The 20,968-nt window shown below is 34.0% G+C and overlaps 4 protein-coding genes across 5 annotated transcripts; 2 read left to right on the top strand and 2 right to left on the bottom strand.

The window, feature by feature from the left end:
• The first annotated feature begins 7,060 nt into the window (after positions 1-7,060).
• On the top strand, positions 7,061-9,501 carry LOC112706728 (monofunctional riboflavin biosynthesis protein RIBA 3, chloroplastic). Of its 2 annotated transcripts, XM_025758169.2 has the most exons (8): positions 7,061-7,278; positions 7,364-7,527; positions 7,642-7,712; positions 7,782-8,003; positions 8,098-8,423; positions 8,492-8,621; positions 8,687-8,983; positions 9,074-9,501. In XM_025758169.2, exons 1-8 carry the CDS (start codon positions 7,220-7,222, stop codon positions 9,329-9,331), a joined length of 1,527 nt encoding a protein of 508 aa, XP_025613954.1. In that variant the 5' UTR covers positions 7,061-7,219; the 3' UTR covers positions 9,332-9,501. The 2 variants fall into 2 exon arrangements, with proteins under 2 accessions (XP_025613954.1, XP_025613953.1); XM_025758168.2 differs by having other exon boundaries at positions 7,364-7,712.
• A 1,976-nt stretch (positions 9,502-11,477) lies between these two features.
• Positions 11,478-13,061, top strand: LOC112706727 (large ribosomal subunit protein uL23). Its single transcript, XM_025758167.3, has 4 exons — positions 11,478-11,747; positions 11,841-11,897; positions 12,317-12,680; positions 12,773-13,061. Exons 2-4 carry the CDS (start codon positions 11,882-11,884, stop codon positions 12,855-12,857), a joined length of 465 nt encoding a protein of 154 aa, XP_025613952.1. The 5' UTR covers positions 11,478-11,747; positions 11,841-11,881; the 3' UTR covers positions 12,858-13,061.
• Positions 13,062-13,328: 267 nt separating this feature from the next.
• On the bottom strand, positions 13,329-14,049 carry LOC112705168 (RING-H2 finger protein ATL66-like). The gene is made up of 2 exons (XM_025756021.1): positions 13,483-14,049; positions 13,329-13,370 (listed from the first exon to the last, which is right to left on the bottom strand). The coding sequence occupies exons 1-2, from the start codon at positions 14,047-14,049 to the stop codon at positions 13,329-13,331; spliced, it is 609 nt and encodes a 202-aa protein (XP_025611806.1).
• Positions 14,050-14,295: 246 nt separating this feature from the next.
• LOC112706726 (uncharacterized) lies at positions 14,296-16,318 on the bottom strand. The gene is made up of 2 exons (XM_025758166.3): positions 16,120-16,318; positions 14,296-15,182 (listed from the first exon to the last, which is right to left on the bottom strand). Exons 1-2 carry the CDS (start codon positions 16,159-16,161, stop codon positions 14,442-14,444), a joined length of 783 nt encoding a protein of 260 aa, XP_025613951.1. The 5' UTR covers positions 16,162-16,318; the 3' UTR covers positions 14,296-14,441.
• Positions 16,319-20,968: the final 4,650 nt, after the last annotated feature.

Genomic DNA, 20,968 nt, shown 5'->3' with positions numbered 1-20,968 from the left:
TCATATTAGGGTCCTTTGCCTGATATTCTCCGCTTATTTGGGAGGTCACCACCTGTGAGTCGCTGTATATCATTACTTTTGTAGCACCGACTTCTTCTGCCAACTTTAGTCCGGCTATTAAGGCTTCATATTCTGCCTGATTGTTTGAAGCCGGAAATTGAAATTTTAAGGAAACCTCTATCTGGGTTCCTCTTTCATCTACTAATATTATGCCTGCGCCACTCCCTGTTTTGTTGGAGGATCCGTCTACATAGAGTTCCCATGTAGTCGGCTTTTCCTCTTGGTCCCCTGCGTATTCTGCTACGAAGTCGGCGAGGCATTGAGCTTTAATTGCTGTCCGAGTTTCATATTCTCAGATCAAACTCGGAGAGCTCTATTGCCCATTGAACCATTCTCCCTGCAACATCCGTCTTTTGGAGGATTTGCTTCATGGATTGGTTTGTACGGACTCTTATTGTGTGAGCTTGAAAGTAAGGTCGTAGCCTTCGTGAGGCTATTACTAAGGAGTAGGCAAACTTTTCTAGTTTGTGGTATCTTAGTTCAGGGCCTTGTAGGACCTTACTGATGAAGTAGACTGGGTGTTGTCCGACCTCGTCTTCTTTTATCAGGGTTGACGAGACAGCCCTGTTTGCTACGGATAAGTACAGAACGAGGTCTTTTCCTGGTACTGGTCGGGTTAAGATAGGAGGTTGGCTTAAAAACTTTTTGAACTCTTGGAACGCCTCCTCACATTCCGGAGTCCAATCGAATTGGCATCCCTTTCTTAATAAGGAAAATAGTGGAAGGGATTTTAGTGCCGATCTTGCCAAAAATCTGGAGAGGGCTGCAAGTCGGCCATTGAGCTGCTGGACTTCTCTCAAACAAGTCGGACTTTTCATTTCTAGGATGACTCTACATTTATTGGGATTGGCCTCAATCCCTCTTTGTGTTAGCATAAATCCTAGAAATTTTCCTGCCTCCACCGCGAAGGCGCATTTTGCAGGATTTAGTCTCATCCCATGCAGCCTTATGGTGTCAAAGACTTGTGAGAGGTCGGATAAGAGGTCGACTTCCTTCTTGGTTTTCACTAGCATGTCGTCGACGTATACTTCCATTAGGGTCCCCAGGTGAGGGGAAAACACTTTATTCATCAACCTTTGATATGTGGCTCCTGCATTCTTTAATCCGAATGGCATGACCACGTAGCAATAATTAGCTCTGGGTGTGATGAACGATGTTTTCTCCTGGTCGGGCTCATACATCGGGATTTGATTATATCCCGAGTAGGCGTCCATGAATGACAAGTATTGGTACCCCGAGTTGGAGTCCACTAGGGTATCAATACTTGGTAGGGGATAAGGGTCTTTAGGACATGCCTTATTTAGGTCGGTATAGTCGACGCACATTCTCCATTTACCATTCTGTTTTTTGACTAGCACTACATTGGCTAGCCATGTTGGGTACTTGACCTCTCTAATAAAGCCGGCTTCCAGGAGCGCCTGTACCTGCTCTTCTACTATTAGGGCTCGTTCTGTGCCGAGCTTGCGTCTTCTTTGTTGTATAGGTCGGGATCCTGGGTAAACCGAGAGCTTGTGGGACATGAGCTCGGGATCAATCCCAGGCATGTCGGAAGCCTTCCAAGCGAAGAGGTCGGAATTATCTCTTAGGAGTTCAGCCAGCCCTTGTTTTAGAGTTTCCCCTAGGTTGGCTCCTATATAAGTGTTTTTTCCTTCCTCTTTACCGACCTGTATCTCCTCGGTCTTTCCTCCCGGCTGTGGTCGCAGCTCTTCTCTGGCCCTTGCGCCACCGAGCTCTATTGTGTGAACTTCTCTGCCTCTTCCTCTCAGATTTAGGCTTTCGTTGTAGCATTTTCTCGCTAATTTTTTATCTCCCCTTACCGTTGCTATTCCCGCTGAGGTCGGGAATTTCATGCAGAGGTGGGGAGTGGATACCACTGTTCCGAGGCGATTAAGGGTAGTTCTGCCGATTAAGGCATTATAAGCTGACCCTTCATCAATGACTATGAAGTCTATACTCAGAGTCTTTGATTTTTTCCCTTTTCCAAAAGTGGTGTGAAGGGGCAAAAATCCTAGTGGTTTTATTGGCGTGTCCCCTAACCCGTATAGGGTGTCGGGATAGGCTCTTAACTCTTTCTCGTCTAACCCTAGCTTGTCGAAAGCGGGCTTGAAAAGGATGTCCGCCGAGCTTCCTTGGTCTACTAGGGTTCTGTGGAGATGGGCATTGGCTAGGATCATAGTTATTACCACTGGATCGTCATGCCCAGGGATTATTCCTTGCCCATCTTCTTTTGTGAACGAAATAGTAGGAAGGTCGGGTGACTCTTCCCCGACTTGGTAGACTCTTTTGAGATGTCTTTTGCGAGAGGATTTAGTAAGCCCCCCTCCCGCAAATCCTCCTGAGATCATATGGATATGTCTCTCTGGAGTCTGCGGTAGTGGGTCTCTTCTATCCATATCATCTCGCTTTCTCTTTCCATGACTGTCCGACCTTTCTATGAGATATCTATCAAGCCGACCTTCTCTAGCCAACTTTTCTATCACATTTTTGAGGTCGTAGCAATCGTTTGTGGAGTGACCATATATTTTATGGTACTCGCAGTAATCGCTGCGGCTCCCCCCTTTTTTATTTTTAATGGGTCTAGGGGGTGGCAGTCTTTCAGTGTTGCAGATTTCTCTGTATACGTCCACTATAGAAACTTTCAGGGGAGTATAAGAGTGATATTTCCTTGGCCTCTCGAGACCGAGTTCTTCCTTTTTCTTGGCTTCCCTTTCCCTCTCTTTAGTTGAGGGAGGGGGTCCAGGCCGCCAACTCAGGTCTCTTAACTTGGCATTTTCTTCCATATTGATGTACTTTTTAGCTCTTTCTTGTACATCACTTAGAGAAACGGGGTGCCTTTTAGATATGGACTGTGAGAAGGGACCTTCTCTGAGCCCGTTGACTAACCCCATTATGACTGCCTCTGTGGGCAGGTCTTGAATCTCCAAACATGCTTTGTTGAATCTTTCCATATAGGTTCGTAAAGATTCTCCGACCTCCTGTTTTATTCCCAGGAGGCTCGGTGCATGTTTCACCTTGTCTTTCTGAATTGAAAACCTCATCAAAAACTTCCTTGAGAGGTCTTCAAAGCTAGTAACCGACCTCGGGGGGAGGCTATCGAACCACTTCATCGCTGCTTTCGATAAAGTGGTCGGGAAGGCCTTGCATCGTGTGGCGTCGGAAGCATCAGCTAGATACATCCGACTTTTGAAATTGCTCAGATGATGCTTTGGATCCGTAGTTCCATCGTAGAGGTCCATATCAGGGCTTTTGAAGTTCCTCGGAACTTTAGCCCTCATTATGTCCTCGCTAAAGGGATCCTCCCCCCCAATGGTGGCTCTTCCTGTTCGTCACGGGAGTTGCGATTTTTGAGGGAGGATTCTAGCTTTAAGAGTTTTCTTTCTAACTCTTTTCGCCGTTCCATCTCCTCTTTTAGGTACTTTTCAGTTTCCTTTTGCCGCTCCCGCTCTTGTTCTAACTGTTCCAGGCGGCTGTGGACTAACCCCATGAGTTCAGTTACATGGGGCGGTCCTCCTTTTTCTGATTCGCGCCCTTCTGAGGAATTTACCTTCGGGTTCTTTACTCCGGAGGTGCCATCTCTATGCTGATTATCAATTTCCTGGTGGAGGGCGAGGTCCACATCGTTATTATTCGTGTCCAGATTCTCTTGTTCAGAATCTGTTTCCACATGGCCCTCTTCGTGGGATCTGTCCGCCATCAATGGATGATCTCTCGGGTCCCCGGCAACGGCGCCAATGTTACGTTGGGTAACCGGAGATTAACTGAATGGATGGCGTTGGCTGGCCCAAATGTGTGAAGGAGAAGGTTTCCGTATGAGTATGCAGCTCGGGAGACTCCGTCCGACTTGTGTTCGTGAGTGAATGGGGGGTGGTACCTGCAAAGACACTCCGATGCCTAAGTCAGCAAGGGTGTTAGCAGGTCTAGAGAGTATTGGGCTTAGAGATACCTGAGGGGTGTCAGTGTATTTATAGTGGTGAGCCAATAACCACCGTTGGAGTAGTGCCGTATCTTTAGGGTGTTAACCGCCCCATTATCTTGGGGAAGTTAAGATATGACTTTATGAAGCGGTTAGAGAGATTTTAGGGGCGGTTACTCATTTGAATGAGTGTTTATCTGCCAGCTAATCTCATGTCCGACTTCTTTAGAGTAAGTCGTGGTTGATACCGACTTCTTACGTGAAGGTCGGTATTTAGCTAGGCTTAATCCTTCAGACTAGGCCTTTTATTTGGACCTGGGCCTTTGTCCTTGGGCCAGGGTATGAACAGCAATAAACCTTAATAAGATTTTTTACATCTCCGCTATGGGAAATAACTACTTAGATATACCAAATAATATGTAACATATTACTACCTGTATAAGTTAAGGCACAAACACATGATTTAATTAAGGTGATTGAAACTTTCACCAAACAGAATATGACCTCAATCGAATAAAAAAGGATACTCGATTTTGCATTAATTAGCTAGTCGAAGAAATAACATACTCATTTATTATTCATGTTTCATTATATTTTTTAAATAATATATAGAAAATATATATCTTGTGCATAAAAATGTGACTATTAGTAATTTTATTAATAAACATTTTTTTAAACTATTACTAATTTCAATTTTAATATAAAATCTGAGAAAATAATTTCGCTTGCCATAAATAATATACTAAAACTGTTAGTATATTATCTTCTATATGGTTAATTGAATTTATCAATGATTTTTTCGTGTAAATCGTTATTACCCAGTTTTTAGTAACTACTTAATATACAAAATTTGAAATTGGAAATTGTTATTACTAATTCAATTAACTGGTTAATTGAGTAATAATTGTCAAATTATTAAGGTGCAAAATCATTGATTTACTCAATAAATTTCCATATATTATTTATATTTCAAGTAATAACTTGAAATTATATTATTTACCCAGTTAATAATACTATTATTAATAATTATTTTTTGCATTAATTTTTAAATCAATTATTAAATAATTATTTTTGTTAAGATAATTGTTTATAAATTATTTCAAATTATATTTTGTTAAGATATAATTATTTAGATTATTACTGATGGCACATGTATAATTTCATTTTATACCAATTAATTAATTATAATTATATGACACGGGTGTAATTTCAATTTTATCCATCGATTATTGGCAAATAAATTTTATTCCAATTATAAAAAAAAAATCTGTTTTTATTAGCAAATAAATTATCTTTAGGTCAACGATTTAATATATGTATAAGTTAATTTTTTGTCAAATATAATGAAAATACAAATAAAGAAATAAAGAATAAAAATAAACTTAATAATATCTGACACTACTTCATTTTATTAAATTATTTAAAAATAGCAAAATTCACAAAAAATAATCGTAATATATAAATTGAGACAATAATTTAAAATTCTATAATTATAATTTAATCAAATACTAATAGTAAAACCAAATTACCTAAACAATATTGAACATATTCTAGTCCTTAGTCACGTATAGTGTAGAATCATTCTTATAACGACAACCAACTGAAATAACATCGTAAGTTTCAATATTTAGAATTCGTGCAAAATCAGACCATCTTCTTGTTAGATAAGCTTCATCATCCCCTATCCATGCAATGTGGCAAGATATAGAATTATCACACCGAGAAACCAAACTAACTCTTATTCCCCTCAATGGCATTGTATGCATGCAAAAGAAAGCTAGTAATTTCTGAAAAAATTAAAATATGTTAAAAAGTTATTCTAATAATTAACAGTTTAAACTAAGAAAATTTAAATATATTACCAATCATTGAAATTGCATATCTGCATCTGTCACGAATTTAGCAAAACTGAACTGAAAATGAGGGAATTCAATTTCATTATGTGCTCCACTTCAAAAATTTTCGGGCAGATATAAAAAGCATGGAGGGGATGGAACTTGAACTTGCCCTATAAAGTTTCGCGAATGCAATTCCTCAATCAAAAATCAAGCTCCTCCTAAGAAATCTAACTTTAACCACATTCCATTGGGTTGGTCATAATAGGTGAGTAGATCCAACCATCCTTCGGTAAAGTAGAGACTATTGCCTCTTCTTTGAACGCTTACATCCATGTAGTTGGAACCCGAATCAGTGAAGACAACTCGATGAGGTATTTCATGGATGTGATGCATTATAAATGATTGTGGCAAAAAAAATCGAACTGGAACATTAGACGATAAGAATAACTTAGAGTAACAACAAATAAAAAATTATCAAAAGAATAATATAATAGAATGAGTATATGATATTATAAAAAATTATAAATTGTACTTAAAAGGATCAACTTCAATAAAAAACGAAGAATACATTCTTATTCTATGAAGTAGTAAAAAAAAACACTAAATATAAAATTATGAATTGACTCTCAAATTTAGATTCATGTATCACAGGAAAACACTATATATAGACTTTAGTAAAACAAAAATAAATATGTAAATTATCTATTATTAAGGTAATTTTTTAATAATGCATTAAATTTTGATTTGATACCATTATAATGAAGATATGTTTCTAAATTAGTATAATTATATATTATTCATTAAATATTAATTATAATATAATTATATTAAAGATATTTTTTTATAAAATAATTTAGAAAAATTATTTGATATACGTGAATCGGGTAACAAAGATTTATTATTATTATTATTATTATTATTATTATTATTATTACTATTATTGATATTATTATTATCATTAAAATTATTAAAAGTATTTTTAATTGATAATTGATAAGTAGTTTAATAGTGCATTAAATATTGATTTGATATAATTATAATGAAGATATGTTGCTAAATTAGTATAATTATATATTATTCATTTAGTATTAATTACAATATAATTACAATAAAATAATTTAGAATAGAAAAAAATTTTATTCGCTTTGGAGAGAAAATGGAGGCATGAGAGATCGACACGTCACCTTTAGTAGTTGGGGGAAAACCCAGTTTTAGTATATTAAGTAGATGATTGATAAAAGCACAAGTTGAAAATGTTAGTTGGATAATATAGTTCCGTTTGGAACACATCCATAACTAGAGGTCCACATTTTTTTTATATATGTATATATAATTTTTCTATATATTATTATGCATGGCGAAACAAGAGCACTAATCTGTGTATTTTTAAAGTCACAGAACAGAGTCTATGGACTCAGCTTCATTCTTCCCTCATCCTTTGATTTGCCACGTCATCACCAGCTCAAGGTATGTGTGTCACTATTTTTTCTTGATTAATATGCTGAGTTCAAAGTTGAAATAAGCTTGACTATTATGCTTGATTATTTTGCAGCTTGCAACAACGATCATATAGCAGCCATCATAATAATCACAGTGGGAGATTTGGCATATGGAGGAACAACAGGTTGTTGAATTCAGCTTCTTGTGCTATTGGATATGACTTCTTTGATGAAGATGGTAACTTGAAAAGGAACAATGAAAATGGGTCCCTCTTAGGTGATGCTTCAAAACAGTTTTCCTCGTCTTCTTCTTCTTCTTCAGCACCATTTGGAACATTGAACGCTGAAATAACACAGGAAACTACTGATTTCTTTGTGAGTGATGCTGAAGGTGATCCAGATTGTCCCTCTAAGGGTTACTCTTCCATTGAGCAAGCACTTAATGCACTTCGCCAAGGAAAGGTAACAGATTTATATCAAGTGTTATGTTTAATGTTCTTAATCTAACTCATTCAATTTTTTTTCTATTAGTTTGTGATTGTGGTAGATGATGAAAATGGTGATGTTGAAGGAAACCTTGTAATGGCAGCATCTCTGACTAGTACCAAGGATATAGCCTTTTTGATTAGGCATGGATCAGGGATTGTTTCTGTTGGCATGAAACAAGAGGATCTTCAAAGACTCAACCTTCCTCTCATGTCACCAGAAACTGAAGATGAAGATTCTTCAGCCCCAACCTTTACTATCACAGTGGTAAAGTGTTTTCATAGTCTTATAGGCCTAATTCTACTTTGCAAACCATAACATTATGCTTTTCAATAAAGGAATGTTGTTTTCACCTGAGTAGGATGCAAAATTTGGAACTTCAACAGGCGTATCGGCCGCGGACAGAGCGAAAACAGTTCTTGCTCTATCATCTCCAGAGTCTAACTCAGAAGATTTTAGAAAGCCAGGTCATGTGTTTCCCTTGAAGTACAGAAATGGTGGGGTTCTAAGGAGAGCAGGTCACACTGAGGCTTCAGTTGATCTGGTTTCACTTGCTGGATTGCCACCAGTTTCTGTTCTTTCAGCTCTTGTTAATGATGAGGATGGTTCCATGTCTTCTTTGCCCACTCTAACAAACTTAGCATTGGAATACAACTTTCCTATTGTCTCCATCACTGATTTGATAAGGTAAGATATAGAGGCATCATTTAGCCTTATCTAAACCCAGTTAATTTTTTAACTAATCTCATCTCAAGGTACCGGAGAAAGCGCGAAGAATTGGTTGTAAGAACTTGTGTTTCAAGGTTGCCTACGAAATGGGGTGATTTTGAAGCATATTGCTACAGCTCAAAGTTAGATGGAACTGAACATGTGGCTGTTGTGAAGGTAAGAAACTTGATTGAAGATGTTGAATATATATAGTTAGAAACTGAGTGATTAAGTAAACACAGGGAGAGATAGGAGATGGACAAGATGTGCTAGTGAGAGTGCATTCAGAATGTTTAACTGGTGACATATTTGGATCAGCTCGGTGTGACTGTGGAAACCAACTAGATTTGGCAATGCAGTTAATAGAAGAAGCAGGAAGAGGAGTAGTTGTGTATCTTAGAGGTCATGAAGGAAGAGGCATTGGACTTGGTCACAAACTTAAAGCCTATAATTTACAGGACCAAGGACATGACACTGTCCAAGCCAACATTGAACTTGGTTTAGCCGTTGATGCTCGTGAGTATGGGATTGGAGCCCAGGTCAGGTCCATCATTCACTTTTCTTGTTTCGATACTGATATCTAAAACCATGAAAAGCTTATTGAATACCATGGGAAAAAAAATGTGCAGATTCTGAGAGACATAGGAGTTCGAACTATGCGGCTAATGACTAACAACCCAGCCAAGTTTGTTGGTCTAAAAGGGTATGGTTTGGCAGTCATAGGGCGTGTTCCTGTGTTGACACCAATCACAGAGGAAAACAAGCGCTACCTCGAAACTAAAAGGATAAAGATGGGTCATGTTTATGCCTCTGATTTACAAGGATCATTACCTGGATTCAACCATGATTCAACTGTAAATAAACAAGACTCACAAGAGAATACATAGTATAGTCTACACTCTACACAAAATTTATTGCAACAAAAGATGTCTTTTATGCCATTGTTACAAAATTGTTTCAAAGGTGTCACCCCCAACAATAAATTATTCATGGCATTCATCTCTCATGATTGTATACATTGTATTACTCAAATAAACACATTTTTCATTGATAGACATATATATTTTTTTTCAAAAATAATGCAACAGTTTGCTACTTAGTATTTCTAAATTTATTCCCATCATTGTTAAGCTACGATAACCTCGCAAAAAAGTATGCAACATATTCACAAAAGAAAAGTATATAAAACCAAAAGGTTATCAGCCAAAAATTAAACAAAATCATATTAATTTATATTAATAATTAATTTTAAATTTTTTAAATCCAAAATTTAAAAAATCAAAAATTGATTAACTAAACCTAATTAAAACCTATAAAAACCTTCCTTTTCTCTCTTACATTAATCTACCCACCTTTAACAATCACATACACAGATCTCTCTCTCACCATCAGGCCCTCTCCGCCTCCCCACCGCAACCCACTCCTCCGATCGCTTCCGCTTCTAGTCGAAACTGTCTTTACTAGATCGGGAGCTTGTGAACCTTATGTTCGGACTCGGGTTCGAGTCTCAGAGTTTCCGCGCGTCAGCGCACGTGACTTCCCCCTCGAAACCGGCGTCAACAACGACAGGAACAGGCGCGTCGAGACCGAGTAGCTCCGGCATAAGCCTGAGGCCGATTGTGCTATCTAAGGAGGCGACGGAGGCCATCAATGATGAGCCGGTTTGTCCGAGGCCATTCAGTTTTGACTTTGAGCATCCAACATGAACTGAAGAGGATGTCAAGGAGCTCATATGGAGAGAATCTGTCAAGTTCAATATAAATCCACCTTCTCACTAATTGATTTATGTTACCACATAAATACCATCATCATCATATGTAGATGATTTGCTAGGGACAACAAACTTCTCTTCCTTTGTAATTTTAGACTTAAATGTCACCAACCAGGTTATAAACAAAATTTCTTGTGGATGTTACAAGCATTTAAACAAAAATATAAAAAAATTCATTTAATATGAAAAAAAAACATCCTAATACTTAACAAAAGAAATATCTAATTATATTTTAGTAAAAATAATTAAATATCTATAAAATTTAAAAAAATATAAAATTTTTAAAGAACATCCATTTAGTATGAAAAATATATAAAAGAACATCCATTTAGTATGAAAAAGAAACATTCTGATACTTAGCAGAAGAAACATCCATATATATTAATTCGTAGAAATTTTGGATTCACCAAAAATATTTTGGCTGGTTTTTTGCTAATACCCTTTTAGTTCCCTAGTATTACTCATACACAAATACAAGAGGGGAAGATATAGAGAGAAAAGGATCGACTTATGTCTTATTAGATGAAAATAAATATATATAAAAGGGTAAATTATTGAATTAGTCCCTAAGCGACATAATCCTGTTTTGGTCCTTAAATTTATAAGAATAAGTTCGATAATCTGGAGAATAAATACAAGCTCCAAAGATACAAAATCAACAGTAGATGTATCAATATATTTATTTATCATTCTTCTTGTAATTTAAATGAAATATTTTTTATAGAACTAAGGAGATGATAAATAAATATATTGATGCATCTACAGTTGATTTTATACCTTTGAAACTTGTACTTGTTCTCCATTTGACCTTGTTATTATACTGAACATTTCGTTAATTATTTAACTTTAATCTCATGGTGAAACTATATTGAAATAAATTTTTTTAGATTCAAATAGGATACTTTTAATCTTAAAGACCAAAATTACAAAATTAAAATGTCATTTTTGTCTTTTTTTTTACCATCCACACCATTTAAGTTTAATTGTTTTTTTTTTTGTCATGTGAAAATTATTGTAATACAGCCAGGAGATTGATTGCTAATGTCATCCTATTTTAGCACTTTGTGAATGAGAAAAGCAAAAGAGTAATCAACCATTCATGATTCATCTCCTACAATTGTAAGAATAAAGCCTCCCACAATTTTATAAGAGAAAAGAAAGTAACATTTGATTGAATTCATCATCATCATCATTTCTGTTTAAATATTTTTTTCTCCGGAAAAAAATAATGACGCTTCTTCATTTTTTTTTTCTTGGTCTAGCTTTTTGGTCAAGCATTGTCTTCTTTTCGGTCCCAACCATTGTCTATTATTGGATTTGGGCAATTAGACCCAATTTTTTGGACTGTTTATACCATTATATGGGCTAAGACCATAGTTCATGAGTAAAGCCCAAAGTAGCCCAAACAAAATTGGCCCAATAAAAAATAAACCAGAAATGGGGTAGTGGATCCTCGTATAAGAGTCGGGTGGTTCTTCTTCTTCTTCTTCTTCTTCTTCTTCCCCGATTCAAACCCTAGCTACTACTTGCAGGTGCGTCTCACCTTGCCGCACACCATAACCTATTCTGTGCTTTGTTGAACATCTCTCACTGAAACTTAACTTCATTTTCTTCTTTACTTTCAGGGTTTCACCACAGGTAAGGTTCGTTCATCTTCCGCAGAACGATGGCCCCAGCTAAAGGTATTTTCTTCGTCACCATTACTTTCTCTTGTGCAATCAATATTCTTATTTCGTACCGAATTGACGCTATAGATTTGTGCCTTGCTGCTTCTTTTTTCAAAATGCAATATTTTGGGGGAAATGAAATGAGCTGTATCCAACTGTAGGGAATCATATTTACCCCTTTCTATCGTAGATTTTAACCTTGGAGCATTACTTCAAATTGCATATTTACAATGAAATTATAACTAGAAATTGTTTGGTGGCAACTATGATTGAAGTTTTAGTGACAAAGAATACTCTGTTGCGTTAATTTGGGTCCTACATTATGCTGTATTATCAGGTGGTTACCCTCATAAAGTTACATTGAGGCTTTTAGTTTAAGTGGAGATTTAGATTAAGAATGTTACAATGGGTTGATAACTCTGTTTTATATGCAGTTGATAGTTCAAAGAAGGCTGATCCAAAGGCTCAGGCCTTGAAAACTGCTAAGGCAGTGAAGTCAGGTGCTACCTTTAAGAAGAAGGCCAAGAAGATCAGAACAAAGGTCACATTCCATCGCCCTAAGACTTTGAAGAAGGATAGGAACCCCAAATACCCCCGCATTAGTGCCCCACCAAGGAACAAGCTTGACCATTATCAAATTCTGAAATACCCTCTCACAACCGAGTCGGCAATGAAGAAGATTGAAGACAACAACACTTTGGTTTTCATTGTTGACTTGCGTGCTGACAAGAAGAAGATCAAAGACGCAGTGAAGAAAATGTATGACATCCAGGCCAAGAAAGTGAACACTTTGATCAGGTGAGCCTTTATGCAGTCATTGGTAATTTGAAATTTGTTTATAATCAAATCACCTATCTTCATACAAATTTATGTGTATTACTTTGTTGTAGGCCTGATGGAACCAAGAAGGCTTATGTTAGGTTGACACCTGATTATGATGCCTTGGATGTAGCAAACAAGATTGGAATCATCTAAGGTGTTTCCTGGCTTTACCCGGATCACTTTTTATTTAGATATTAGTTATGGTGGTAATTGATGGATACTATTGAAACAAGACCTAGTTCTAAATTTTGCTGCTTGTTATTTGGTGTATTTTGTTTCAGTTTGAATTAAGTTACTCTTGTTACAATATCAATTCCGATGAGTAAATGAGCAGGGATCATTTTCCAATTTTCGATATATTTTATTCTACACATCTTATTATAAGAAGTTTGCTACCCTCGTCATATCATTCTTGCGAGTTGTGACTATGATATGTAAATTTATTTTCTAAGGGTTAAAAAAACACTTAAATTAAAATGTAAAAAATATAAATTGAGTTGTCACATGTTGGGCAAAAGTAGAGTTTGGATTGGATTAACCATGATTTAAAGATTAGTATGTTTATCGTAAATATATGAAGGTTGGAATACATATGTTTATTTTGTTGTATTGAGCAACAATGAGTCAAGGAGTAGGCTCTGATACCATGGCAAGAGGCTCACAACACTGATAAACAAACAAACAAATCCGAATGGTTTGAGTACCTGGAGCCATCCAAATCAAGGAGGCTGGCTAGTGGTTAGAGAGTGTGTGGTCTACTTGCCCAGCTTTGTATGACCTCGGACCGAACGGATCGGATTAGTTCATCGCTGTCTCGGGAAAAGTCTTCCCTCCTCAGAGTTTCCAGCAATGGATACGAAGACACTGAATACCCGGCGATAGCATCTTCAACATGATGGACTTGGGACCTGCAAAGTGGGCAATTGGAATGAGACTGAAACCATGCATCTATGCAAGAAACATGGAAAGCATGAGCACATTGAGGAAGCAGCTTAAGCTTCTCCCCTTTTTCAAATTCCCCGAGACAAATGACACAATCTGCGTTAATAGACTTGTGGTCTCCCACATTTTCGAACTCCGACACCGGAAGAGAACTTATGACGGAGCTGTCTAAGCCGTCGCTTTGTAGAGAAGAGATATCAGGGAAGGACTCAATGACAACTTGATGATGCTGCAGATCATTAGGGGAGCTTGAAGGGTTAACTTCCGAGGAGGAAGGACACCTAATGAGAAAACGGTATGCTTTCAAGAAGACACACAAGAGAATGTCGGAGAAATTGACTACAAGGAAAAGAGTACAGCAGCCTATAAATAAACAAAGTACTTCCCTATCCTTCCCTTCCATCACACATTTTAATGGAGAGATTACTAACAATTGATGAGTTTGTAAAGGCCTTCAATTGAACTTAATACAGAATTTAAGTAAAATGTGGGAGATAATGTCTAAGTACCATGTGTGGACATATAATGTGGGAGATAATTTTCAGGATCTAATAACTCGCCTTGTCTTAGTTGATTTCACCGTTTTAAAATGTTGTTTTCCAACATTGTTATTTCCGTATACTACTTTGATATAACTCCAAGTAAAAAGTTTGAAACTAAAGTAATAATATATATCAAAATAAAAGTCTCCATAAACTCAAAGGTTCAGAGTGGGACTACATTATATCAAAAGCCTTGGTATGCCATTTACACCAATCGTTTCTAAATTCCATTTACAGAAAAAGAGTCACTAAATCAAATCCTTTGTCTCACAACCCTTGACGGGGCACACTTCATGACTCCAGAAACATTTGAAGTCAACGGCAACACATTGTTCCAAGAACCACCACCACCGAAGTTGAGAACAGAGGAAGGTGAATTCCAAGAACAAGTGTTTGTTGTTGTTGCAAAGGAATCAAGTCCCTTGACTGCAAGTGGTGGAACCTTGATGTCCTGCAATGGCGGCGGGTTTCGAAACGTGGGAAGAGGCCCCGCCGGAATGAGGGACCGGAGCAATGGACCTGCGTCCACCACAGCATCAAGAAGCTTCCCCTGCTGCGGCAACACTTTCCCCTTGGCGAGACACTCAATCAATGCATCTGCAGGATCAAGATCAGGCTTCTCATATAAGAAACAACCAGAGTCAACAACGTTGTTAACGTTCATGTTTGAGAATTCTGGTGATGAAGAAACAGCATCAACGGGAGAAGAAACACGTGAGAGGCTGTTTGATTCTGTGATGCTTGAGTTTGCTTTAGTGCTGTTAGCAATGGCGGCAAGTGATACGAGGTTGTTGTTCTTGCTGTTGCTGTTGTTTTCAACACAAAAACCCTTCATCATTTTCAGTGCTTTCATCATCTTCTGAAGCTGGTTTCTCGCTTCGTCTCTCTCTTTTTGTGCCGTGTTCAAAAGGTTCGTCAGTTCCACGTTCTCGATTCTTAAAGTCTCGAGTTCGATTCTTGTTAGGCTCAGCTTTTGTCTCAACTCATCAGCACTCTGCAAAAGAAGAACAAAAATGGAACTTCAATTCACAAACAATTAAGAAATCTTCTTTTGCTTGCATTAATTAACTGAATAAAAAAGGAAATAATAAACTTGGTTTTATTTGGAAACAGCGGTAATATGGGTATTTACTATTTATAGTTTGAAAATCATAATACATAAAATAAGGGTCAAAGATAAATAGTTTCTTCTTTCAGAAGCAAAAAATATATTTTTTAAAAAAAATATGAGAAATGAATCAAGAAACACAAAATTAAGGAAAAATTATAGGCTCAAAATATTGTGAGTCACAATCATGCATATAAATGACAATTTTTTCAACAAAACAAGCTGTGCAAGAAACAAAATGCAGAAAGAACTAAACTATACTCGATTCTCAACAAAATTATTTATTCTTGAGAGTGAAACTAACCAAATAAACAAAGCCTCCGATAACACAAAGGGTTTGTTTTAGTGAGTTTTTAAAAAAAAAATCTTTTTTTGAATTAATTTTTTTTAAAGATCTTATAGAAAAGTAAAAGTAATTTTATGTTTGGATATCTCATACAAAAAGATCTTTTTATTTATCAATTATATTTGAGTATAACAATATAAAAGTATTTTTTTATTTATTTATTACATAAAAAGCATCTTTTTTTAAAGAAAAAAAGATCTTTTAAAAATTACAATTTCTAAAAAAAGATGTTTTTTTGATTTTTCTAGTATTTTTATTTTTACTCCTAGAAATTTGTCAAACACACTAAAAAATAAAAAAAAATCTTTTTTATTAAAAAAATATTTTTTTTATCAAAATAATGGTACACAAACAAATACAAAAAAAACAAAAATGAAAATGCAAGTGATTAAAGGAAAAAAGAGGTTAGTTATAATGTGTAGTGAGTGAATGATAGTGAAAAATGAGAAGGAAAATGAGTAGTGATTAATGACCAACCTCGTGATGGGAATTGAATATGGAACCTAAGGGGTCTTCCATGTTGTGTTGCAAAAAGCCAAGGAAGAGAAATAATGGAAAAAAAAAAAACAAATAGTGAGTGAAGAAGACTTGGGAGGATTAGAGGATTGGATATTAGGTGTTATTTATAGAGAGAATTAACGCACACAAAGACAAGACACAAGAGTAGAGGGAGAACGTGGTGTGGTCCAAGATTCAAAGTCCTATATCCTCCAATAAATGACAATTAAATTAGATAGTGTCCAAAAGCTTTTATACAAAAAAAAAAAGATTAAATAGTTTCCTTTTTTTTTTCTATTACCCGATTTCTAAAATCCCAAAATTCTCCCACTCTTTCAGGACCCTTGTCCCTTCCTTCCTATTGGTTTTGTCCTTATGATCCCTTGATTTAATTTTCGCTTTGTTTTCTTATGTATAATTCATTTTATTTGTTTATCAAAAGGTAAACGCCATTTTGTTTTTAAATTAAAAAGAGTTGAGTTCAGTCGGTGCGGCTTAACTATGGACTATAGGGTCTATTATTTACTTTGATGCGGCTATTGTTATTTTTACGTGAATGCCCCTAGGCCTTTGATAGAGTGCTTAACTGCTTATTTGGGTCGATTTATCTTTAAATTAGTTTTGAGTTACCAAGTTTTTAGTAGAAGGATTCCTTTAAAGAGATTGTGAACATTTTATTCAGACAAAAAACAAAAGTAGGTATTTGATTTTTGATAGGCAGATATTTAAGTATTTAAAAATTTAAAAATATATTTAAGTTTTTTATTTTTTTTAATTTAAATATATCGATTTTTTATATTCATTTAGGTCTATCAGATTTAATGAAAAAATAAACGTCACTCTCATTATACTGATTTGATTGATACGAATACACACGTAAGAGAATTTTTAAAATGGGACAAATTAGACTTAGAGATCGATGTATCCAAATTTTAAAAAGGTCATAAATTTAAATGTATTTTTAAATTTTTGGAGACTTAAATATCCGCTAACCAAAAAGTCAGGATAGATTTATCACTTTTTCTTTTATTCATAACATGTACTTGTTGACGGATAAATCTAGAACGAGCACAATAATTTTGTGCGTATTAGATGTACCACATTCATGTAAACTATCAGATTTTATTAAATAAAAATTAAAGACTAATATAAAAGAAGAGTATTGATGACTCCTAATAAATACAGAATATCCTAATATATAAATAAATATTTTTTAATATACAATACTTTAAATAATAATATAATCTTTTACTTTTAAATAGAGAAAATGACCATCACAAAAACAAATAGAGTAAATGACAAATAGGTTATTGATCTTTTTATTTCCAGACATACATTTAGTACTCAAAATTTGAAAATACATCTAAATTCTGACTTTTTTAAAATTTAGACAAATTAATCCTTCATGTTCACTTCGGTCTGTCAAATGTGATTCTCATTGTACGGACCTGATTGATATGAATGGATTCGTAAGAGAATTTTTAAAATTAGACAAATTAAACTCAAAAATCAATATATCCAAATTTTAAAGAAAGGTTAAAAATTTAAATATCCTCAACAACTTAAATATTCGCAAACCAAAACATTAGAAATTGGCTTATTCTTTTTTTTAATAGTCTAATCTAATTATCTATCTAAGTAACTATTTTTGTTAAAAATATTATTATATAATATAATTTTTTTCAGTATTTTTCTTAATATTAATACTCTATCTATTATTCAAAATTTACTAGCTATATCATATATGTTGTTTTTTATTTCTTAATCATGAATAGTATAGTCAAATTTATTAGGCAATATATATCCTTGCCATTTTTAGAAGGTTAATTATTATGTTTACATATATAAGAGTAAGGAGTAAATGTCATGACATTTAAAGTATCTCCAATATTTTATTTTATTTTGAGTTTTACAAGATGTAGAATAAGTATTATAAGATTTGATTTAAAATTTAACGTAAAATTTATTACTCTAATATATAATTTTATTTCAATTTAAATTATTTTTAATTATTTCAAATTAATTTAATTAAATTTTAAAAATTTAACTAAACTGAAAAATAAAATTACAAAACTAATAATTATATATCATATATAAAAGATATTATACACTAATAAAAATAAATTTTAAAACATTATCTAGTTAAACATAATAAAAAATAGAGTAAAATTAATAAAAACCTGCATTGAATCCATTTTTCTATTAGATTGATAAGAAAATTATAAATAATAGAGTAATAGAAAACAGAGCACAACTGAATATTTTAATTTTTTTATTTTATTTTATTTTACCAAAGATAAGAGACTCGAACACATAACCTTTTAAATGAGTATAGAAAGATTATGTCATTTGAACTATAATAATTTATTGTCAAGTGAATACATTTTATTTGTTTGAGTAAATTTTGATTACAATATTACAATAAAACAATGTTACAATAATACTATTAGTATTTATTTAACGGATTTAAAACAGGTAACAATATTTTACTCTTCTTTCTTTTAAGTGATACGATATTTTTTTATTAATACCAGTATCATTTTAAAAATAATATCCAATATAAATTTTAATTTTATATCAATTCATTTATAGTAACACTCAAAATGGATTTCATTAGGATTGCTCTGAGCTTCATATACAAATATAGTAAGATTTATATTGCAAATGTTGTAAGATAGAATTTTATGGCCTAATAAATGATTGAGTAATATAATGTTACATGTTTAACAAAATTTTTTTTTATTAATATCTGGCTAATATATTTTTTATTTTTTATGGTATTTTTTAGTCCAACAAATCAAAAACTAATTTACTGTAAATTTAAATTTTATTTAAGAGATTGCTGCATGTACAAAACGATATTTGAATTTTTAGTACTTGTTTAAACAGACTAGTAAACTAATCACTAAACTAATCTAAATTGGTTCGAACACTTTATATTTTAAATACTAAATTTTAAATTCTAAATATTAAATTTTAATTCTTGATAGTATAATAATAAAGTGGTGATTGATACTAATATTAGTCCTTAATATTTTTTTAAATTATATATTTTCCATTTGTTTGTAAGACAAAAATCTTCTACTAACTTCTACCAAAGGCACCACAAAGAGTAAGGGTAGCTTTGTTGATATTTATTGGAGAGATATTCATACTTTTTAAAAGTATAATTTGACAAATAAAAGAACTTGTAAACTTGTACTTTTGATTCTTAAAAGAAAGTTAGGGGTACTTTTCATTGTCCAAATCTATAATGGAATGCTAATAAGAATGTATTGTTCCCCATCTTAGACGATATATCGAAGGAACTTATTTCACTAGTCGTCCATAAAATATGACGTGATGAAACATTGGATTGTTCAATATTAATCCATTGCCAGATATTATTCCTGTACCCAGTACTATTTGAGAAAGTATAATATGTATATATTTGTAATTCTGAGTTTCAGTTAAAAGGAGGACAAATCTAAAATCACAAGTAGTTAAGATTATCGTTTAGAAAAGAAAGCATGGCATACGACACATGGTGCTTAAAATAAAAGTCACACTTTTCAATACAATGAATCTGGCTTGCGGCCGCTCACAATAACATGCATTTATGCGTGTGCATACATCTATAATCAACCTTAAATACTTTTGATCGGTCAATTATTTTATTTTATACCTCTTCTCGCAATTCGGTTACACATAAAATAAGTTAGCCAACTAAATTATTTAATTTTATTGCGCTCTTCTTTTTCTCATCATCATAGTATAAAACTATAAATAGAAGGTTGATCGATGAAGTTAACCACCCTTCGCTTCATTAGCTTCCTAATTAAAGGATAATTTTAAATTACGAACTAGACTTCTCATCGTTCAATACGATGTGTATATAAACAAGCAATTGCTTCCAAATGAAAAATGAAAGAAAATAATAATAGAAAAAAAAGGTGTAGCTTGCAATAATGGTGGAGAAAATTATTGTAAATGTTTAAACCCAATTTAATTACGGTCATAGTCATAGGAGACGAGGAATTGCAGCTAAATGTTTGTGGTAAAGCATGCAAACCTATGTGCTATGGTTGTGGTTGTGAATGTTTCTAGGGGCAGTGTTGTAATTGTATTTGTCTAAGTTGGAAGAATGGTCCAATAAAGTGGAGACCACTTGGGCTTTTACCTCCACTCTTCTCTAACGGGTAACGACTTTACCTGTCGACCCAATCATGCATGCTTGCTTCGCTATTTCTTAATTTGATGTTTTATATAAGATAATAAATGTTATATATCTATATGAGTATGAATAACGAAATACTAAAAAAAAAAAGATAAAATACTATTACCATAGTACGTCGTGACCGACACGTGTTACAAGTTGGATGGAATATTTGCCTCCACCCTTGATTTTCTGTTTAGTTTTGTTTATTTTGAGTTCACATACAAATGCATGTATTAGGAGACTTTGCACAATAGCCAAGGCTTTTGTCCTTTGTTACATCATAGCTTTAACAAGTTAGCTTACATATGATATAATATAGTCCTGTCCATATTGTTCTTGTTGAGTTTGGCCGGTGTATAGCTCGTCCATCGATAAATGTTTTTAAACTTTTCGTCGGGATGAGTTATACGTCGGCAAGGAGAGAACAAGGGGATGGGTACCTGCAAAAAACACTTCGACGCTCAAGTCAGTAAGTGTTTAAGAGGTATATAATAATTCTATGAATATAGAATGTAAGACATGAAATGAAAATTATCATGTGTTATATTGTGCTTATAATAATTCTATGAATATAGAATGTATTATTAAAATTAGATATAGAATGTTCTTTTTATAGGCATAAAATTGATG

This window comes from Arachis hypogaea, chromosome 8 (assembly GCF_003086295.3).
Source record: "Arachis hypogaea cultivar Tifrunner chromosome 8, arahy.Tifrunner.gnm2.J5K5, whole genome shotgun sequence".
NCBI classification, from domain to species: Eukaryota; Viridiplantae; Streptophyta; class Magnoliopsida; order Fabales; family Fabaceae; genus Arachis; species Arachis hypogaea.
The sequence above is the reverse complement of the archived record's forward strand: the minus strand, read 5'-3'. Positions and strand labels throughout refer to the sequence as shown.